This window comes from Oncorhynchus mykiss, chromosome 2 (assembly GCF_013265735.2).
Source record: "Oncorhynchus mykiss isolate Arlee chromosome 2, USDA_OmykA_1.1, whole genome shotgun sequence".
Taxonomy (NCBI): Eukaryota; Metazoa; Chordata; class Actinopteri; order Salmoniformes; family Salmonidae; genus Oncorhynchus; species Oncorhynchus mykiss.
The window spans coordinates 41,789,871-41,810,722 of record NC_048566.1 but is presented as its reverse complement, the minus strand read 5'-3'; the positions used below and the strand labels follow the sequence as shown (position 1 = coordinate 41,810,722).

General features: G+C 42.0%; 1 protein-coding gene across 1 annotated transcript in view; it reads right to left on the bottom strand.

The window, feature by feature from the left end:
• Positions 1-20,852, bottom strand: part of LOC110489877 (2-oxoisovalerate dehydrogenase subunit beta, mitochondrial) — a 76,795-nt gene that overhangs the window by 16,111 nt on the left and 39,832 nt on the right. The window contains exon 9 of the mRNA XM_021562836.2: positions 2,064-2,150. Within this exon, the coding sequence (XP_021418511.1) occupies positions 2,064-2,150 (87 nt within the window). The remainder of the gene's footprint in view (positions 1-2,063; positions 2,151-20,852) is intronic.

Here is a 20,852-nt window from a genome sequence, read left to right as displayed (position 1 = left end):
TGGCGGCACTGCCGACAAGGGTCATAATCAGAACTCAGGAATAGCTCATGGAGTTGAAACTACATTCTCCCTGAACGGAACACAGCACATACTTTGATCATGCCCTCACCAGGCCAGAGCAGTCTTCACTAGACAGAGGGAGGGAGGGAGGGAAGCATGGAGTGAGGGAGAGGGGATACATCTCCAGTCCAGTCAGTACAGTACAGTCCAAGGTTTGAGTATTAGTTTCAACTGTCTTGATCTAATATATATTACTCATTTCAACTGACAAAGTCTACCAAGTTTGAGTATGACATATCTGACACAAATACATTTAAACTCAGTTTTTCACAATTCCGTCTTAGGTCAGTTAGGATCAACACGTTATTTTAAGAATGTGAAATATGTTTATTTCAGCTTTTATTTCTTTCATGACATTCCCAGTGGGTCAGAAGTTTACATGCACTCAATTAGTATTGCCTTTAAATTGCTTAACTTGGGTCAAACGTTCCGGGTAGCCTTCCACAAGCTTCCTACAAAAAGTTGGGTGAATTTTGGCCCATTCCTCCAGACAGAGCTAGTGTACCTGAGTCAGGTTTGTAGGCTTCCTTGCTCACACACGCTTTTTCAGTTTTGCCCACAAATGTTCGATAGGATTGAGGTCAGGGCTTTGTGGTGGCCACTCCAATGCCTTGACTTTGTTGTCCTTAAGCCATTTTGCCACAACTTTGGAAGTTGTCCATTTGGAAGACCCATTTGTGACCAAGCTTTAACTTCCTGACTGATGTCTTGAGATGTTGCTTCAATATATCCACATCATTTTCCTACCTCATGATGCCATCTATTTTGTGAAGTGCACCAGTCCCAACTGCAGCAAAACACCCCCACAACATGATGCTGACACCCCCGTGCGTCACGGTTGGGATGGAGTTCTTCGGCTTGCAAGCCTCCCTCTTCTTTCTCCAATCATAACAATGGTCATTATGGACAGTTCTATTTTTGTTTCATCAGACCAGAGGACATTTCTCCAAAAAGTACGATCTTTGTCCCCATGTGCAGTTGCAAACCGTAGTCTGGCTTTTTTATGACGGTTTAGGAGCAGTGGCTTCTTCCTTGCTGAGCGTCCTTTCAGGTTATGTCGATATAGGACTTGTTTTTACTGCAGATATAGATACTTTTGTACCTGTTTCCTCCAGCATATTCACAAGGTCTTTTGCTGTTGTTCTGGGATTGATTTGCAATTTTGGCACCAAAGTACGATCATCTCTAGGAGACAACATGTCTCCTTCCTGAGCGGTATGACGGCTGCGTGGTCCCATGGTGTTTATACTTGCGTGCTATTGTTTGTACAGTTGAACGTGGTACCTTCAGTTGTTTTGAAATTGCGCCCAAAGATGATCCAGACTTGTGGAGGTCTACAATTTTATTTTCAGAGGTCTTGGCTGATTTCTTTTGATTTTCCCATGATGTCAAGCAAAGAGGCACTGAGTTTGAAGGTAGGCCTTGAAATACATCCACAGGTACACCTCCAGTTGACTCAAATGATGTCAATTAGCATATCAGAAGCTTCTAAAGCCATGACATTATTTTCTGGAATTTTCAAAGCTGTTTAAAGGCAGTCAATTTAGTGTATGTAAACTTCTGACCCACTGGACTTGTGATACAGTGAATTATAAGTGAAATAATCTATCTTTAAACAATTGTTGGAAAAATTACTTGTGTCATGCACAAAGTAGATGTCCTAACCAACTTGCCAAAACTATAGTTTGCTAACAAGAAATTTGTGGAGTGGTTGAAAAACAAGTTTTAATGACCCTACCCTAAGTGTAGGTAAACTTCCAACTTCGACTGTATCAGTCAGTGCCTCTTAAGCTCAGATTTATTGCCTGACCGAGGACACCCACTGACAGATATTTGAATTTCATTTCACATTTCAAACAGAAAGTACAACCCCATACCCCAATCCACACAGATATAGATACCCTACTGTATATCTGCAATCCATCCCACATCTCACCTCTGAAGGCCCCCAGGGATTCCAATAGAACCCTCTGCATGCATGACCACACGCAAAACAAACTTACTTGCACTGTGGAGCTGATCTCGGCAGCAAAGCCTCCGGTGATTGGAGCCTCGTGACTGATAAGCAACCGTCCGGTCTTGGCCACCGACTGAAAAACACAACACACACAGTCTGATCCATACAGTGTGACATCACCCATAGACAAAATCTATGGTTACTGTACACATAATGTCTCTCCCCAGCCTGCCTGTGGTGTCTAAGGCAAGCATGTGGCAGGCAACGAGACAAGCATCGTATTATGGTATCATGACAAATGTACAATGAGGTTGAGGGTGAACATGATTTGAGTTTGCAAACACAGTTTGTAGCATGTTCTAACACGGGTTCACAACCTTTAACCCAGAGGGACCCCTATTTCACATTTGATACATTTTAGTACAGTTAGTGCAGTCAGCCCATGAGTAACAATTCATCACACAATAGCTCCCCGGAGATCATAAATACTCAAACACACACACACACCATTCTAACAATTTGTTTAGCATATGTGTGAGCACAAACGAGTGCAGTATTTTCTATAAGCGCTGGCTTTTGCTTAAAATAGCCTCAGACTCATAGTTAGCTGGATACCCTTTCCACTTAATTTACTAGTCTTTTTTTTATTTAAAAGTTTCAATTCGATAGCCAAAAAAGTCTATGTAGCCTTCTCCCAATAGAATGAACGACATGCATCTTCTAGTGATAGGACAGGCACCTGTCAGTCATGACAGGAACACTGCTGGTTTGTCAGTCTGCTGTCTGTCCCCCTCTCAGTATCCGTGTTATTTTTGTGCGTTCTGGTTGGCTGCAGTTGAATTTCTTTTCACGGAGGAGGGAGATCCCATGGGACGTCCCATGTAATGTAAGTGGTAATGATGAATTGAAATCCTCAAAATTATTGTTCTGTGGCCCATTCATTTATTTTCTTTCGGCCTGAAAACTATGTAACCATTTTAAAGTCACCATTGGCCTCATGGTGAAATCCCTGAGTGGTTTCTTTCCTCTCCGGCAACTGAGTTAGGTTTTTGTTGTGACTGAATGTATTGATATACCATCCAAATTGTAATGAATAACTTCAATGTCTGCTTTTATTATTCTTACCCATCTACCAATAGGTGCCTTTCTTTGCAAGTCATTGGAAAGACTCGCTGGTATTTGGGGATGAATCTGTGTTTGAAATTCAATGCTCGACTGAGGGACCTTACAGGTAATTGATTACCTTACAGGTAATGAATTAATGTGTTGGGTACAGAGATGAGATAGTGTTTAACATGATTTTTGAATGACTTATTGCACACAGAGTCAATTATTATTAATTATGTTACTTTTGAAGCACATTTTTACTACTGAACGTATTTAGCCTTGCCATAGTTGACATTTCAGCTTCCACTTTTTATTCATTTGTAAACATTTCAAAAAGCATAATTCCACTTTGACATTATGGGCTATTGTGTGTAGGCCAGTGACACAAAACCTCAATTGAATCCATTTTAAATGCAGGCTGTAACACAACAAAATGTGAAAAAAGTCGAGGGGTGTGAATACTTTCTAAAGGTACTGTATATGGTATTATTTAATATATTGATGTAGGCCTAAAGATTTAATTAAAGTGTAGAAACTGGAGTAGTCAACTGTTGCATTCGGTCTAGCAAAGCCCATTTTTAGCACCTGCTTCATTCATACCTGTAGGTCTATTCCAGTGGAGGCTGATGTGAGGAGCTATAAAAGGATGGGCTCATTGTAATGGCTGGAATGGAATTAATGGAACTGAGTCAAACGTGATTTCCAAATGTTTGATGTGTTGGAGAGAGTTCCATTGACTCCATTCCAGCCATGACAATGAGTCAGTCCTCCTATAGCTCCTACCACCAGCCTCTGGTCTATTCATGGTTGCCTGACTTTGTATAAAACTAGGAGTACACAACCTGGCAGGGAGTTGTGGTATTTCATAGCATTTTCTTGCAATTCTATATTATTTCTCAACATAGAACCATATTTGCTAGATGGAAAGAAAACCTTTATTCTCAGGTTTTTTGCCACAATAAACTAAATTAAAAGAGTAGACTAGATTTAGTATTTGTCACAGTAAATTACATTTGTACGACTAGTTTTTCTAACTAGATCACTCATCTACCGTCTTTCCTCAAAGTCCCACCCACAGTGATTGATTGACAGGCCAAACTGCTAAAGGGATAGTTCACCCAAATTACAAAAAGACACATTGGTTTCCTTACCCTGAGTGTCCACAGCAGTAGAGCCAATACTATACATATTTGAAGAACAAACATCATTGTGGCAATTCATATATTGCAGGACAACTGTAAATATGACTAATCTTAAGAGAAGATGGGATTAATGTTAAAAAAAGGTTATCTTATTTAGAAAATAGTCATGATCATATAAGCCTAGGCGATAACCAAAACTACCAACACATTGCATTCCTACAGTTTCAGTAATTTTTATTTTAAAGTCACGTCTTCTCAATACCACAACCCATTTTACAAATCTGGGCGGTAAAAGTTGTTAAAGTATTCAATAATGTACCTGTTTATTTCAGATGGAATCAAGGCATTATAACGTACCAGAGGCCACCAAAATAGAACTCGTACTGCAAAATAAATTCACTGGGAGCATACCCCTCCCAGCCCAGAACTCCCTTGCTACGCCATGTACTTAGGGAAAACACTGACCGTATGTATGTGTGTGTGTGGGGTTAGTGGTGAAGTGCTGAAGGTGCTCTGTAAGGGGAGTGGGCGTATCACATACCACTGCTCTGCCATATCACTGTTCACAAGGGGGAATGAGACGGGGGTCTTAAACAGGGGGCTACTTATGTTATTGTGGGGTGACATCACTGTGTAGGGTAGTGTGAAACTCTATGCTATGGAAACATACAGGCTAGCTAAGCTAACTCCTAATTTTAAGTCTCTTGTGCTTCCTTTCAGGGTCTCTTGTCAATTGTTCCCATAAAATCATCAACCAAATAATTGCTTCTCATCAGAAACTGGGTCAGATCATATTTGGATTACAATTTCATTATCTAATTGACTAAATAAGATACAAGCTTTCAAAAACACACAGCTCAAAGTATTGTGCAAATCACACAAAGCTCAACAGAGGACAATATCAGGGGTTGGAACATTTTCAGGGAACAGAATCAGAACCTGGAACAAAGGTGAACCATACTGTTCCGGAACAGAACCGTTACTTTAAAAGCTTGGGAACCGCGTAATAAAAGTTATTTTACGTGCCACAACAATGTTTCCAGTCCCACAAAAAAAACACAACAAAGCACCTATTCAAAGCCCTCACTCTGTCACTCAGAACATCATTCAAGTGTCTGCCTACAAGCTGAAAATCTTTGCCAGTGTGTGTGCGCGTGCGTTTAGGCTACCTGACCCTCCGAAGCATAGGCTACTGTACTGTTGTACAAGCATGATTCAGAAGATAGGGAGAGAGATTTGAAATTAGTTAGAGAAGGATACACTTTTTCAATGCTAGTTAGGGATACTATAGGCCTAGTTATCACGTTTCACATTGGATTTATTAACTACAAAAAGGTAAGATGTGTTTTTAATTCTGGTGCCGCTCTGCACACACAAGCTTCTTAGCTAGCTCGCTCGCTTGCTTAAGCTTGTTAGCTAGCTAGCTCAAAAAGACATTCAGAGTTCCTCCATAGAAGACACTCCTCCTAGATAGAATTCTGTGGGCCTAATTCAAATAATGCATGTCATAAGATGCCCAGTGCTTCAAGCCTCGTCTCAACACTCTCTCCCTCTTTCACCACCCGCAAAATTGCTATCGCATCTTGCACCATAGTATTAATTTGTCTGTCCATCATGCATGTAAACAACTAGCCTGTCTGCTCTATCCACACTGACTGGTTAAGTAATTTAATTAGTTAAAATGTTAAAAAAAATACATGTAAAATAAATCTAGTTAAAAAAGGAATGATATAAACAGAACCACTTTTTTTGTGGTTCGAACCGGTTCAGAACTTTATTTTGCTGGTTGGAACAGTGGAATAGAACGAAAAGAATGTTTGCATGGCCATGCTTTGTTTGCATGGCCAGGCTTTGTGTGGTGTGGATGTTGGAGAGCAGTAGGATGTGTTCTTTTGAAATGCTACTTGGGTTTGATTTAAGCTGGTAGGTAACGATCTGGACGACATGCGGAGAGGCTGTTCATCTGACTTTACTGTAAACCCTACTTTACAGCAGCAGCAGGACGAAGAATAGGTTGCGGTGGAGGAGGAAGACGCAACAGCGCACAACAGACCACAGCGTATAACTAACACTATCGTATAGTCTGATCTCATCCAAACCTCGTCTGTCTCTCCTTAACTCCATCGTCTCCAAATCACATCGCTCTATCCTCAATAGATTATATCCCGACTCTTGATTAGGAGACAAATACCGGTATAGCAATTCTAATTGACAGAAGTACAGTTAGCCTCCATCAATCCAGGCTATAAAAACCTGCTAGTGTTGTGTGGTAGTAATGGACTGGTTCAGCTGAACTGTTTCTATTGGATCATGCAGCCCTGAGCTATAGCTATGAGAGAAGCGAAATTCCTTCTCCGGTTTGGAATGAGAAGATTGTTTCCACAGAGATAATGGACTACACAGACAAAGCTGTGATTCCCTCATTCCCCTATACAAGAGGGTCTACTGCAGGCATGTGACTCACTGCAGCTAGAACAGACAGGAGGAAAATTATCGCCTGGCTCCGCCACCTTCTAAACCACTTGGCAAGTGAACGCCCAATGTATCACAACATGCCCTATCTACAATACCTTTTTGAGCTTACCGCAGCTTATATACAGCTTTATTTTTCATTTGGTATGGAGACTCCTGACGTCACTCAAAACATACCCTAGAAATACGCAACACATGGATATAGAATGATACAAAACTATAGCTTCATTTGCTTTCCACAAAAGGACCACAGATACAGTATCAGAACCAAAAGCGTTCTGTGTCGCTGATATTAAAGAGGCTGGTTGAGTGTTTGTTTACGTCGCCGGGGTCCCTGGTTTGGTTGCGACAGTGCCTCGTTGTGTGAGCAGGAATACATTTTTGTCCCATCCCTTTAAAATAATAATTTCAATTAAATTTGTATCCTTGTCTACTGAGCTTGAGTAACTGACTACCAGGTGAAATACCTTAAAACTACCTTTATCACATAAAACAAAACAGCACCACAGGCTATATCATTTTTGCTTTAAAGGGTTGGAAATTGGGAGAACCAGAGGGTAACGGTGCCTGGCTAAAATGTAACGCAGATAGCAAATCAGGCAAGGGTTGAGAGAGGGCACCAATATCATGGTGTGACATGTTACGGAATATGACTCACAGGTAGATAAATAAGTGAGGCTACCGCCCAATTCCCTGCAGCTAAATTGACCCCAGTCCTCCTGCTTGTTGTCAGAGAGAGAGAGAGAGAGAGATTGTGTTTAAATAAGCGTTTCACTTTACCCCTAAACACTAGGGGCTGCCTCTACCTCAGTGCCAGGAGTGGAGCTGCATACCATACTCCAACACAAGCACATTCTTCAGATGCTTCTGACAAAAGGCACCAGCGCTGTTATTCTCAATATCGTGAGAAAGAATTTCACCCCCCGGGGGCCAGGGAATCGAATGACCCATTTAGTAATCACACTCCAAATGCCTTCTGGATTTCTGCACTAATAGGTGGGGCGGTGGTTTGGGAAAGCCTGTCCCTTGCCGAAGGGTATTCTGATGTGTGATTGTGACTGTGATTCCAGTGCATGCTGTGACAATAAATGGACAAGACAAAATGGAGCTATTCACATCTGGCCCACACCACAGGAGTATTGTTGAATGTAAAGCAGGGGTGCCCAAAATGTTGGACTATGTGGGCTAAATAAGAATTTGAGAACCAGGTGAGGCTTAGGCCAAGATTATGTGAGATCACACTCTTAATAATAGTCACAAATGTAATGTAATAAACACTATCAGATTCAAACTGAGGAGTATTCCAGCTCCCAGATCTCTTGCCTCAAATGCTAGATCATACCCAGCAATCTTTTGTTATGAAGCAACTGACATTTCATTGTGAGCTCGACCGTTTAAAGCTATAATCACTGCTTACGTGTTTGGGTAAAGATTTTGTGGGACAGACAAAAAACTATGGAGAAGAAACGGCTCTTACGTCCATCTGATCTCTACTTTTCCCTCAACCTCTCAAATATGTTTGTTTGTCTTCTTTCAGTCTGTCCATTTTCCTTCTACCCATTTTCTGTCTTGTGTCTCCTACTCGCCCGCCCACGTCTTCAGTCCGCATCTTCCGTCCGTCCGCCCGTCCGTCTGCCAAATACCATGGCGGATGCTGTCAGACCTCAGCTTATTTTTATTTTATTTAACCTTTATTTAACTAGGCAAGTCAGTTAAGAACAAATTCTTATTTACAATGATGGCCTAGGAACAGTGGCTTAACTGCCTTGTTCAGGGGCAGAACGACAGATTTTTACCTTGTCAGCTTGGGGATTCAATCTAGCAACCTTTCAGTTACTAGTCCAACGCTCTAACCACTAGGCCACCGGCCGCCCCAAATACTGCTGGCCGCAACACTGGCCCTGTCCTACTCACTCATCTCAAATCACTGCCTCACCCAGGGGACAGGGATGGGCCAGACACTTTTCTTGGACACACACACACAATGACAGTAGTGTACTCATTTACTCAAACATAGTAATTGTGGCCACGACCTTTAACCCTGACTCTTCCTCTTCAGAGGAGCCAGTGACCCTTTCTCAGTAGCACACTACCGATTTATTTCACTCATCAAAACCAGTCTTTCATGTTGGTGAACATGGACCCAATGTCGTAATGTCAAGTTGCCTTATATAGACAGTGGTGGAGCCACAGCAGAGGGCCCAAATATGAGCAGTAGGCTTTTTCCACATGAGAATTATACGCTTGGAGCAATGAGAGCACACGAACATGCCATGAATATCACTGTACACTCCAGCCTGACAAAAACAGGCATGCATATTGACTGGAGGCTTTTATTGCTACGATTTAACTACTTGGACAGTGGCCTGATGAGTCAATGTGTGTGTGTGAGAGAGAGAAGAGAGAGAAGGAGAGGGAGATGAGGAGGAGAGGAAGAGTGGATTGTGTGTAATCAAGACTCAAGTAGAGCTTTCAAAAACCTCTGAAACAATGAGTACGGAGCTAGGAGGCTGAACGATAAATCACTGCTCCACCTCCCATATGAAAGAGTAACGAGCGAGAAGAGGAAGACCAGAAGGTAATGGGGGAAATATGGAGAAATTCAAATAAGAGGAAAGAAAGCATGAAAGAGGAGAAGGAAAGGAAGGGAAATCTGAGAAAAGTGATGAAAGGCAGAAATGGATGGAGGAGTGTTGAAGGTAGACAGAGTTGGGTGAATGGTGAGAACCCAGAGTCAGCCGGGTGGATGGGGGGGGGGGGTGAGCAGAAAAGAGGAGCGCAGAGAGAGTCAGAGTGGTGTATGGTGGGAAAGAGGTTAATGTCCTCTCTGGAAAATATGGAAGACTTTAAAGAAAGGGATAAAAGGGGAGAGAGGAGAGGGAAAGAAGGGTGGCAAGAGAGCGTGAGAAAATAGAAATGGAATTGAATGGATGTCCATTGTAGTCATTCTATTTCAATAGGTGGGACAGAGGGGTTAATGTCCACTCTGGGTCTGTCGCGTCGCAGTCCTGGCCTGGGAGTAGGAAGGTCCTGGCCATCGGGTGGCGACAGTGGTGGCTGCACTTTACTGCTCATTGTGCTGCAGGGCTGTCATTAACCCGGGCCCGCTCGCTGGAGAGGGAATGTCATGTTTACAGGCGTTCCCATACACACCCAACATAATGAGCAGCGCTCAGCTTCACTCTACTCTGCCTTGGAGTCCCAGGCCATGCAGCCTACGCTCGTCCCAACCGCACTACCACCAACCAACATGCAGCCAGCTAACCCAGTAGCACAGCCTTCAGGCCTGTGCCCGTCCAGTCCAACTCTGCCTCAGGGTCACTGGGTCCACTCATATAGACACGGTTGCAGGCTAAAATTACTCTTTCGAATAGAAACTTTGTAGCAGTTGAACCTTGACTGACTGACAGTTCTATTATTGCCCAAGACCTGCCAATATTGAAACTCCACACGCTACACCTTTTCTGATTTCAGTTCAATCGATTTCCTGGCTGCTTTGAAAATCTTGATATTGATGTCAGCAGGAAAGCAGAATGAAAGAGACACAAAGTACAACCCCAAACTGATCATGGACTCTCCCTCTGTAGGACTATGTGCAGTCAGAGAAGCGAACAAACACTGCGGTTGAGTGGTACAGAAGAAATCAATGTCTTTCATATTGCCAAAAGTCCAACACAATAAGTTGTATATATTAGGAGAAACATTTTAGAAAATGTACAGGTGAGATCTAGCCTATACTTCACATGGCTAAGAAAGTACATAAATAGCAGGGTTGACAACAAAATCCAGCACACACGCTACACACAAAAAAAAACATCCCGGGAGAGAGCACCTGCAAGAGGCTCCCAGCGTTTTCCCCCAACCCTTCTCGTCCACAGGGCACTCCGTCAAAACCCCGGGACAAGAAGTGAAGATGGGGAACCCTGCAACCAGCGAGGAGTTGTGGCCCCTTTAGGCTTTGAGTCGCCCGGCCCACCCTGTAATCATCGCCGCCGGGTCCTAACTCACACCGCCGCCTTGAGATCGCAATGACAAATGGTAGTCGCGGCGCAGCTTGACTCGTTACTCAGTCCTTTTAAGTGGCGCTGCACGATTAGCGGGAGGGGTGAGTGGGAGGCCAGTTAAAGCACAGAGAGTGGGAGGAAAATGTTTCAGGCACTGGGCCCTTGTCCAAGCCTGCCTACAGAGAGAAGAGTTAGGACACCAGGGGAGACCTCAGACAGAAATAACTCCCGACATCCCATCAAATTACACTACCTTTCTGCCCTTAAACCATAACGCCATCAACAACTCGGAGCACAGACCATAGGACCTGACGAACAGCTCTGATAGGGCATGAGCAGTGGTCTGTAGACGTTGGGAAATGTAACAAAGGGGGAGTTTAACTTGTGTCATATGATCACGTTCTCTGTAGCCGATGTGAGTAAGACCTTTAAACAGGTTAACATTCTCAAGGCAGCAGGGCCAGACGGATTACCAGGACACGTGCTCAGAGCATGCGCTGACCAGCTGGACAGTGTCTTCACTAACAGCTTCTACCCCCTCAAGCTGAGATTCCTTAACAGCTAATCAAATGGCTACCTGGACTGTTTGCATTGTCCCCCACCCCCATTTTTACACTGCTGCTACTCTCTGTTTATTATCTATGCATAATCACTTTACCTCTACCTACATGTACATACCACCTCAATTACCTCAACTAACCTGTGCCCCCTGCACTGGTACCCCGTGTATATAGCCTCGCTACTGCTAATTTTATTGTTGCTTTTTAATCATTTGCTATTTCTCCATTTTCTTGTTTATTTTTTAAACTTTATTTTAGTAAATAGTTGAACAATTAAGGGCTTGTAAGTAAGCATTTCACTGTAAGGTCTATGTACCGGTTGTATTCGGCGCATGTGACAAATACAATTTTATTTGAACGTCCCCTGTTAAACAACAAAGCATTCCCTCCCTGTCTCTCGCTCTCTCTGAGGCCGTGCTGGACCCTGGATCCCAGTACCATCCTCATGACTAACAGCCCGGTCTCTCTCTCACTATTTTTTTCCACTCAGGCCTGCTGCTACCAGTCCATGCTCCAAGCTGACCTTAATGATCTTAATCTGTCCAGACCCTTATCCAATAGTTTCCTATCGCCGAGTGGAAAACTGACGACCCAGCAGCCCATCAAATGTTAAGTGGCTTACGCTTTCACAGGTTCAATCTCAAGAGAACACCATCAGCCCCTGCTGTAAGTGTCGGTTGTGCCAATTTATGAAAACAAAAACAGGGAAAACGCATCAGTGCAGTGGGGAATTGGTGGCTCATTATTGACCAGGCCTATTCTCCATCACTGTGTGTGTGTGCGCATCTTTCCCAATGCGTGCATCTGTAAGGTGCCAATGGCTGTGCATCACTCACTTGTACACAGTAGGGTTGTCTCAAAGCACCCACACTGACTGTATGTCATGTCAACCCTGACCGTAAGCTTCCTCAGTGGCCAGTTAGACCACTTTAGATTCAATCTGCACCACATCCCTGAACTCCTCTAGGAAAAAGTGCCTCCAAAAAAGGATAAAGAGCCTCTTGTTCCTCTCACCCTTTTTTTAATGCCTCTGTGTGGATTTAGGAAATGTAAGCCTGGCCTCCGCTAGAAGGTGACACAGGAGAGGAATTCTAGAAATCTCCATTGCCGAGGAATGTAGAACGCTGGCTGCAGCCTGGAAAGTCAATGGGAAAGCAGTGTGAGTGAGTGATAGAGAGAGGAGGAAAAGGTGATGAGAGAGAGCCTGAATGAAGAGTTGCAGATCAAGAGACACCATATTAATCTCACAAACAGTGTTGAAACAAAGGCAGTAAAAATCAACAATGGGCTTAATATAACACTATGGATAAAACTTTATTTCACCTGAATAAGTCCCTGTCGTCTGAAAAACTACTCACCAGTCCACCACAGGCTATGCCTCCGGCAGTGTCGGGTCACGCCATAATTTCACCAGGCAGCGAGCGAGAGCCACCACCGAAAAACAACCATGAGTCATTTTCCACTGATATAACCGCCGAAACATCACCACAGTAAGGACACATGACAAGGTTATGACATACTGGCCAATAAGCACGCAACCCCACTAGGCCAGACCAGAGCATTTGTTAATATTGTAATTACAGACATTGGCTTCAACAATAAATATGTAGGGAGCCAGCACCAAAAACCACAAGGCTCTTTCTTCGTGTGACATTGTCGCTAGTGATTGTTTCCAGGGCCTTTCGGCTTATGACGGACCAAAGATATTATAGAATAAGTGCGACCCAGTAAGCAGATACAGGCTCTAACCTTGGGCCTGCCAGGGGAGAGCGTCTGCTAATCATTAGCTACCAGCTGGATTAGCAAAACAAAGCTGGTCACATAACCGGATATCCCAGATCCGCTCAATGCATAATGCTATTACTGGACACTGGGTATTTAAACTCAGCTGCTCTTCAGAAGCAAAAAGGACACAAAATGGGAAATAACTCAAAAAGCTAAAAGACCTGTAGGACATAGCTATGACTTTCGGGTTGAAGGCTCCATCAGATTGGCCCCCTCAAGGGCCGGACCCATAGGAACCAAATATCCTGCCTGAGCGCCAGATATGATAGGAGCCTTAGGTAATTCCACTGTCCATAACCCGTGCCACTGTCCATAACCCCCGAATTGAGTTGCCATCTAACAGTAAAACCCACCCACCGGGGGGGGGGGGGGGGGGGGGGGGTTTGACGTGATCGCACTGCAGGGCACAACTGAACCCACGGCAGCACACTGACAATAAATTGGCCTATAGGCCTGGACACCCAAAAAGATTGGTTTAAGCTGTGAGATGAGACTAGGTGAGCAACTAGCACTCAGCACAGGAAAGGCTACAACAATTGCCCTAGGGGGGGGCTTCTATCACAGAAGCCATCATCCCCAGTAGGCGTAGGCACTGGCAAAAAAGCACTGCGTGATGCAGCTGAAATATGGCTAATCAGAGCCAGAATCTGGACACACCCAATGGAGAGAAAAGCGTAATTTGTGTGCGAGTCTCGTTGGAGAATGGAATGCGGTGAGATTAAGTCTGACAGCTTTTTTCTGGTTTCCTATCAAGCCTAGAGAGACCAGCTTGTCCAGTACCAGTGAAAAGTTGACACACCTACTCATTCCAGGGTTTTTCTTAGTTTTTTTTTACTATTTTCTACATTTTAGACATAAAAACTATGAAATAACACACGGAATTATGTAGTACCCCCAAAAAAGTGTTACACAAATCAAAATATATTTTATATTTGAGATTCTTCAAAGTAGCCACCCTTTGCCTCGATGACCGCTTTGCACACTCCTGGCATTCTCTCAACCAGCTTCATGAGGTAATCACCTGGAATGCATTTCAATTAACAGGTGTGTCTTAATTTGTGGAATTTCTCTCCTTCTTAATAAGTTTGAGCCAAATCAGTTGTGTTGTGACATGGTAGGGGTGGTATACAGAAGGTCGTCCTATTTGGTAAAAGACCAAGTCCATATTCTGGCAACAAGTTGATGTCTTCACTATTAATCTACAATGTAGAAAATAGTACAAATAAAAATAAAAACCCTTGAATGAGTAGGCGTTCTAAAACTTTTGACCGGTAGTGTACCTCTGCTGCAGAGGATAAGTTCATTAGAGTTAACTGCACTTCCCATTGCAGCACAAATAAATGTTTCAGAGAGTTCAAGTAACAGACATCTCAAATATCAACTGTTCAGAGGAGACCACGTGAATTAGGCCTTCATGGTCAAATTGCTGCCAAGAAACCACTTTGTTTAACACTTTTTTGGTTACTACATGATTCCTTCCATGTGTTATTTCATAGTGTTGATGTCTTCACTATTATTCTACAATGTAAATAATTGTGCAAATTAAGGAAAACCCTTGAATGAGTAAATGTGTCCAAACTTTTGACTGGTACTGTGTGTGTGTGTGTGTGTGTAACACTGCTTGCCCCCAGCCAGTCGACTGTAATAACCGGTGACTTGTGAGTATTCTGAATTCATAGACTGAGTGCCTTCAGAAAGTATAAATACCCCTTGACTTATTCCACTTTGTGTAACAGCCTGAATTTAAAATATATTAAATACATACACACACCCCGCCCCACAATAACGACAAAGTGAAAACATGTTTTTAGAAATACATAATTTGCATGCATGCATACACACGTAATAAATGACAATTAAAACAATATTGAATGAACAAATGAACACATATTTTAACTTAATATAATACATAAATAAAATCAATTTGGTCTCAAATAAATAATGAAGCATGTTCAATTTGGTTTAAATAATGCAAAAACACAGTGTTGAAGAAGAAAGAAAAAGTGCAATATGTGCCATGTAAAAAAGCTAACGTTGAAGTTCCTTGCTCAGAACATGAGAACATATGAAAGCCGGTGGTTCCTTTTAACATGAGTCTTCAATATTCCCAGTTTAAAGTTGTAGTTATTATAAGAAGTATGACGTGTCGACTATGTGTGTGTATTGATTTTTTAAGAAAGGCATGGATGTTTATAGCTAGGTACATTTGTGCAACAATTGTGCTTTTTTCACGAATGCGCTTTTGTTAAAATCGCCACCCGTTTGGTGAAGTAGGTTGTGATTCGATGAGAAATTAACAGGCACCATATTGATTATATGCAACATAGGACACGCTAGTTAACCTAGTAATATCAACCACCATGTGTAGTTAACTAGTGATTATGTGAAGATTGATTCTTTTTTATAAGATAAGTTTAATGCTAGCTAGCAACTTACCTTGGCTCCTTGCAGCCACAAGGTCCTTTTGACGCTGCACTCGAGTAGCAGGTGGTCAGCCTGCCAGTCTCCTCGTGGATTGCAATGTAAATTGGCCATAAATCGGCATCCAAAAAGGCTGATTATTGATCGTCATGAAATTGAAATCGGTCGACCTCTAACCTGGATTGTGCAAAATGTGGCCATTATTCTTTTAAAAATTCTTCAAGCTCAAATTGGTTGTAGATCATTGCTAGACAACTATTTTCAGGTCTTGCCATAGATTTAAGATACAACTGTAACTCGGCCACTCAGGAACATTCACTGTCTTTTTGGTAAGCATCTATGGTGTAGATTTGGCCTTGTGTTTTAGCTTATTGTCCTGCTGAAAAGGGGAGTTTCCTCTAGGATTTTGCCTGTGTTTAGCTCCATTCGAAGCAAATTTTTTCTCCTGAAAAACTCCAATCCTTAACGATCACAAGCATACCGATAACATGATCCAGCCACCACTATGCTTAAAACATATGGAGAGTGGTATTCAGTAATGTGCTGAATTGGATTTTCCCCATACATAGCACTTCGTATTCAGGACAAAAAGTGAATTGCTTTGGCACATACTGTTGCAAACAGGATGCATGTTTTGGAATATTTATTTATGTACACACTTCTTTTTACTCAGTCAATTAGGTTAGTATCGTGGAGTAACTACAATGTTGTTGATCCATCCTCAGTTAATGGGTGTGAGAAGGGAAAACTATGTAATTGAAATCTCTGAGCAGTTTCCTTCTCTCCGGCAACTGAGTTAGGAAGGACGCCAGTATCTTTGTAGTGACTGGATGTATTAATACACCATCCAAAGTGCAATTAATAACTTCCCCATACTCAAAGGGATATTCATTGTCTGCTCTTAAATTTGTATTTTATTTTTTAAAAACACATCTACCAAAAGGTGCCCTTCTTTGCAAGACATTGGAAAACCTCCCTGTTATTTGTGGTTGAATCTGCGCCTGAAATTCACTGCTCGACTGAGGGACCTTACAGATAATTGTATGTCTGGGGTACAGAGATGAGGTAGTCATTCAAAAAAAATAATGTTAAACACTATTACGCAACTTGTAACTTATGCATATTTTTCTACTGAACTTATTTAGGCTTGCCATAACCAAGGAGTTGAATAATTGACAAGACATTTTAGCTTTTCATTTTTAATTAACTTGTAAAACTGTAAAAAAAAAAAAAAAAATAATAATAATATGTAATTCCACTTTTACATTATGTGTTATTGTGTGTAGACCAGTGACAACATATCAATTCAACCTATTTTAAATTCAGGCTGTAATGTGGAAAAAGTCCAGGGGTGTGAATACATTCTGAAGGCACTGTATATGGTATTATTAAATATAATTTATATTAGGCCTACTGATTTGATTAAAGTGTTGAAATTGGAGTAGTCAACTGTTGTGGTCGGTGTAACAAAGCCCATCGCAATTTAATCAATTTTAAATTCTTGCTGTAACATCAAAATGTGGAAAATGTCAACGGGTATGAATACTTTCTGAACTGTAAGTATAGAACAGGGGTAAAGTCTTGAATGCTTTTCGGAACCAGGAAAGACCGGCTGCACCAGCCGTCCTGGATCCGACATAAAAAAACACTGATTGAGGATATTACCTCCCTCAAAACAGGCACTGAATCCACCGAAACAGTTGAGGTGATGACCCTGCAGAAGCGCAACAAATTGTAGCCTGTAACCAAAATCAAAGTTTAGTCACATCCAAAAAATATTTGCATATGTTATCGCAAGGGAAGCGAATTGCTTGCGTTTCTAGCTCCAAAATTTCAGTAATACAATACACACATAATCCAAAAAGTTAAAGAAATTAAGAAATATCAGAATGAGCAATGTCCGGAATATAAATGTATTCTACCCAGGATAACATCATATAATTATGTTTGTAAATTGGTTTCCAATTCAGTTTTGACTGAGAAACCAATAAAAACTCCTCATTCAGAACATTCCCTATTGATCCCCCACCTTCCCAATGCCTCCCACTCACATCACTTTGAGGAAGATTTTAACTCACTTAACCACAAAAGTTTTCACCATCATTGTAAAGCCCTAGTTATATACAGTGCCTTGCGAAAGTATTCGGCCCCCTTGAACTTTGCGACCTTTTGCCACATTTCAGGCTTCAAACATAAAGATATAAAACTGTATTTTTTTGTGAAGAATCAACAACAAGTGGGACACAATCATGAAGTGGAACGACATTTATTGGATATTTCAAACTTTTTTAACAAATCAAAAACTAAAAAATTGGGCGTGCAAAATTATTCAGCCCCTTTACTTTCAGTGCAGCAAACTCTCTCCAGAAGTTCAGTGAGGATCTCTGAATGATCCAATGTTGACCTAAATGACTAATGATGATAAATACAATCCACCTGTGTGTAATCAAGTCTCCGTATAAATGCACCTGCACTGTGATAGTCTCAGAGGTCCGTTAAAAGCGCAAAGAGCATCATGAAGAACAAGGAACACACCAGGCAGGTCCGAGATACTGTTGTGAAGAAGTTTAAAGCCGGATTTGGATACAAAAAGATTTCCCAAGCTTTAAACATCCCAAGGAGCACTGTGCAAGCGATAATATTGAAATGGAAGGAGTATCAGACCACTGCAAATCTACCAAGACCTGGCCGTCCCTCTAAACTTTCAGCTCATACAAATAGAAGACTGATCAGAGCTGCAGCCAAGAGGCCCATGATCACTCTGGATGAACTGCAGAGATCTACAGCTGAGGTGGGAGACTCTGTCCATAGGACAACAATCAGTCGTATATTGCACAAATCTGGCCTTTATGGAAGAGTGGCAAGAAGAAAGCCATTTCTTAAAGATATCCATAAAAAGTGTCGTTTAAAGTTTGCCACATGTTTGGTGTGTCTGGGAGACACACCAAACATGTGGAAGAAGGTGCTCTGGTCAGATGAAACCAAAATTGAACTTTTTGGCAACAATGCAAAACGTTATGTTTGGCGTAAAAGCAACACAGCTGAACACACCATCCCCACTGTCAAACATGGTGGTGGCAGCATCATGGTTTGGGCCTGCTTTTCTTCAGCAGGGACAGGGAAGATGGTTAAAATTGATGGGAAGATGGATGGAGCCAAATACAGGACCATTCTGGAAGAAAACCTGATGGAGTCTGCAAAAGACCTGAGACTGGGACGGAGATTTGTCTTCCAACAAGACAATGATCCAAAACATAAAGCAAAATCTACAATGGAATGGTTCAAAAATAAACATATCCAGGTGTTAGAATGGCCAAGTCAAAGTCCAGACCTGAATCCAATCGAGAATCTGTGGAAAGAACTGAAAACTGCTGTTCACAAATGCTCTCCATCCAACCTCACTGAGCTCGAGCTGTTTTGCAAGGAGGAATGGGCAAAAATGTCAGTCTCTCGATGTGCAAAACTGATAGAGACATACCCCAAGCGACTTACAGCTGTAATCGCAGCAAAAGGTGGCGCTACAAAGTATTAACTTAAGGGGGCTGAATAATTTTGCACGCCCAATTTTTCAGTTTTTGATTTGTTAAAAAAGTTTGAAATATCCAATAAATGTCGTTCCACTTCATGATTGTGTCCTACTTGTTGTTGATTCTTCACAAAAAAATACAGTTTTATATCTTTATGTTTGAAGCCTGAAATGTGGCAAAAGGTCGCAAAGTTCAAGGGGGCCGAATACTTTCGCAAGGCACTGTAATTGCTTTGACAAAGTCATTCCTGAAGATTATTATATATTTTGTGTGATATTTTAATATGGTGAAAATATTCCTTGTTAAAATATTTTTTCAAAAGAAACATTGAACATGAAGTCAAATCAGTGTGAAAGCAGGTGAGCTGGTTCTACTCTTTTCTTTTTTTTTTCATTTTCTGGTGTTTTGTGGTATAGAGCATAACACGTCGACCCTGTAACCCATATAGATAGATAGATAGGCGGGCTAGGCATGTTTTAACAAGTAACTTTGTTGTTAAGCTTGCATGAAATTGCCCCTCCCTGTTGCACATTCCCTGTCACTAGGGGAGTTATGGCTGATTTAAGATACAATCGTCAACCCCTTTTTGGCACTTTTCTTAAATTTGAGCTCTTGAGATGGGAAAATATGACTTATGAAATGGAACGTGCTCTCTACAACAGCATATTAAAATTCGGTGATATGCACACACACACAATCAGACCATCACCCCGGTGAGACAAAACCGCGACGAGTCAGTGAAGAGCACTTTTTGCCAGTCCTGTCTGGTCCAGTGACGGTAGGTTTGTGCCCATAGTCGACATTGCTGCCAGTGATGTCTGGTGAGGACCTGCCTTACAACAGGCCAACAAGCCCTCAGTCCAGCCTCTCTCAGCCTATTGCGGACAGTCTGAGCACTGATGGAGTGATTGTGCGTTCCTGGTGTAACTCGGGCAGTTGTTGTTGCCATCCTCTACCGGTCCCGTAGGTGTGATGTTACCAATCCTGTGCAGGTGTTGTTACACGTGGTCTGCCACTGCGAGGACGATCAGCTGCCCGTCCTGTCTCCCGAAGCGCTGACTTTAGCGTCTCATAGTACGGACAATGCAATTTATTGCCCTGGCAACATCTGCCGTTCTCATGCCTCATTGCAGCATGCCTAAGGCACATTTACGCAGATGAGTAGGGACCCAGTAGAACGGCCTCTTTAGTGTCCTAAGTTTTCATAACTGTATCCTTAATTGCCTACCACCTGTAAGCTGTTAGTGTCTTAACGACTGTTCCACAGGTGCATGTTTATTAATTGTTTATGGTTCATTGAACAAGCACGGGAAACAGTGTTTAAACGCTTTACAATGAAGATCTGAAGTTATTTGGATTTTCAGGAAGTACCTTTGAGTTTATATATCTCACACACAGTTGAAGTCGGAAGTATACATACACCTTAGCCAAATACATTTCAACTCAGTTTTTCACAATTCCTGACATTTAATCAGAGTAAAAATGTCCCCGTCTTAGGTCAGTTAGGATCACCACTTTATTTTAAGAATGTCAGAATAATAGTAGAGAGTGATTTATTTCAGCTTTTGTTTCTTTCATCACATTCCCAGTGGGTCAGAAGTTTGCATACACTCAATTAGTATTTGGTAGCATTGCCTTTAAATTGCTTAACTTGGGTCAAAACGTTTCAGGTAGCCTTCCACAAGCTTCCCACAATAAGTTGGGTGAATTTTGGCCAATTCCTCCTGACAGAGCTGGTGTAACTGAGTCAGGTTTGTAGGCCTCCTTGCTTGCACACACTTTTTAAGTTCTGCCCACAAATGTTCTGTAGGATTGAG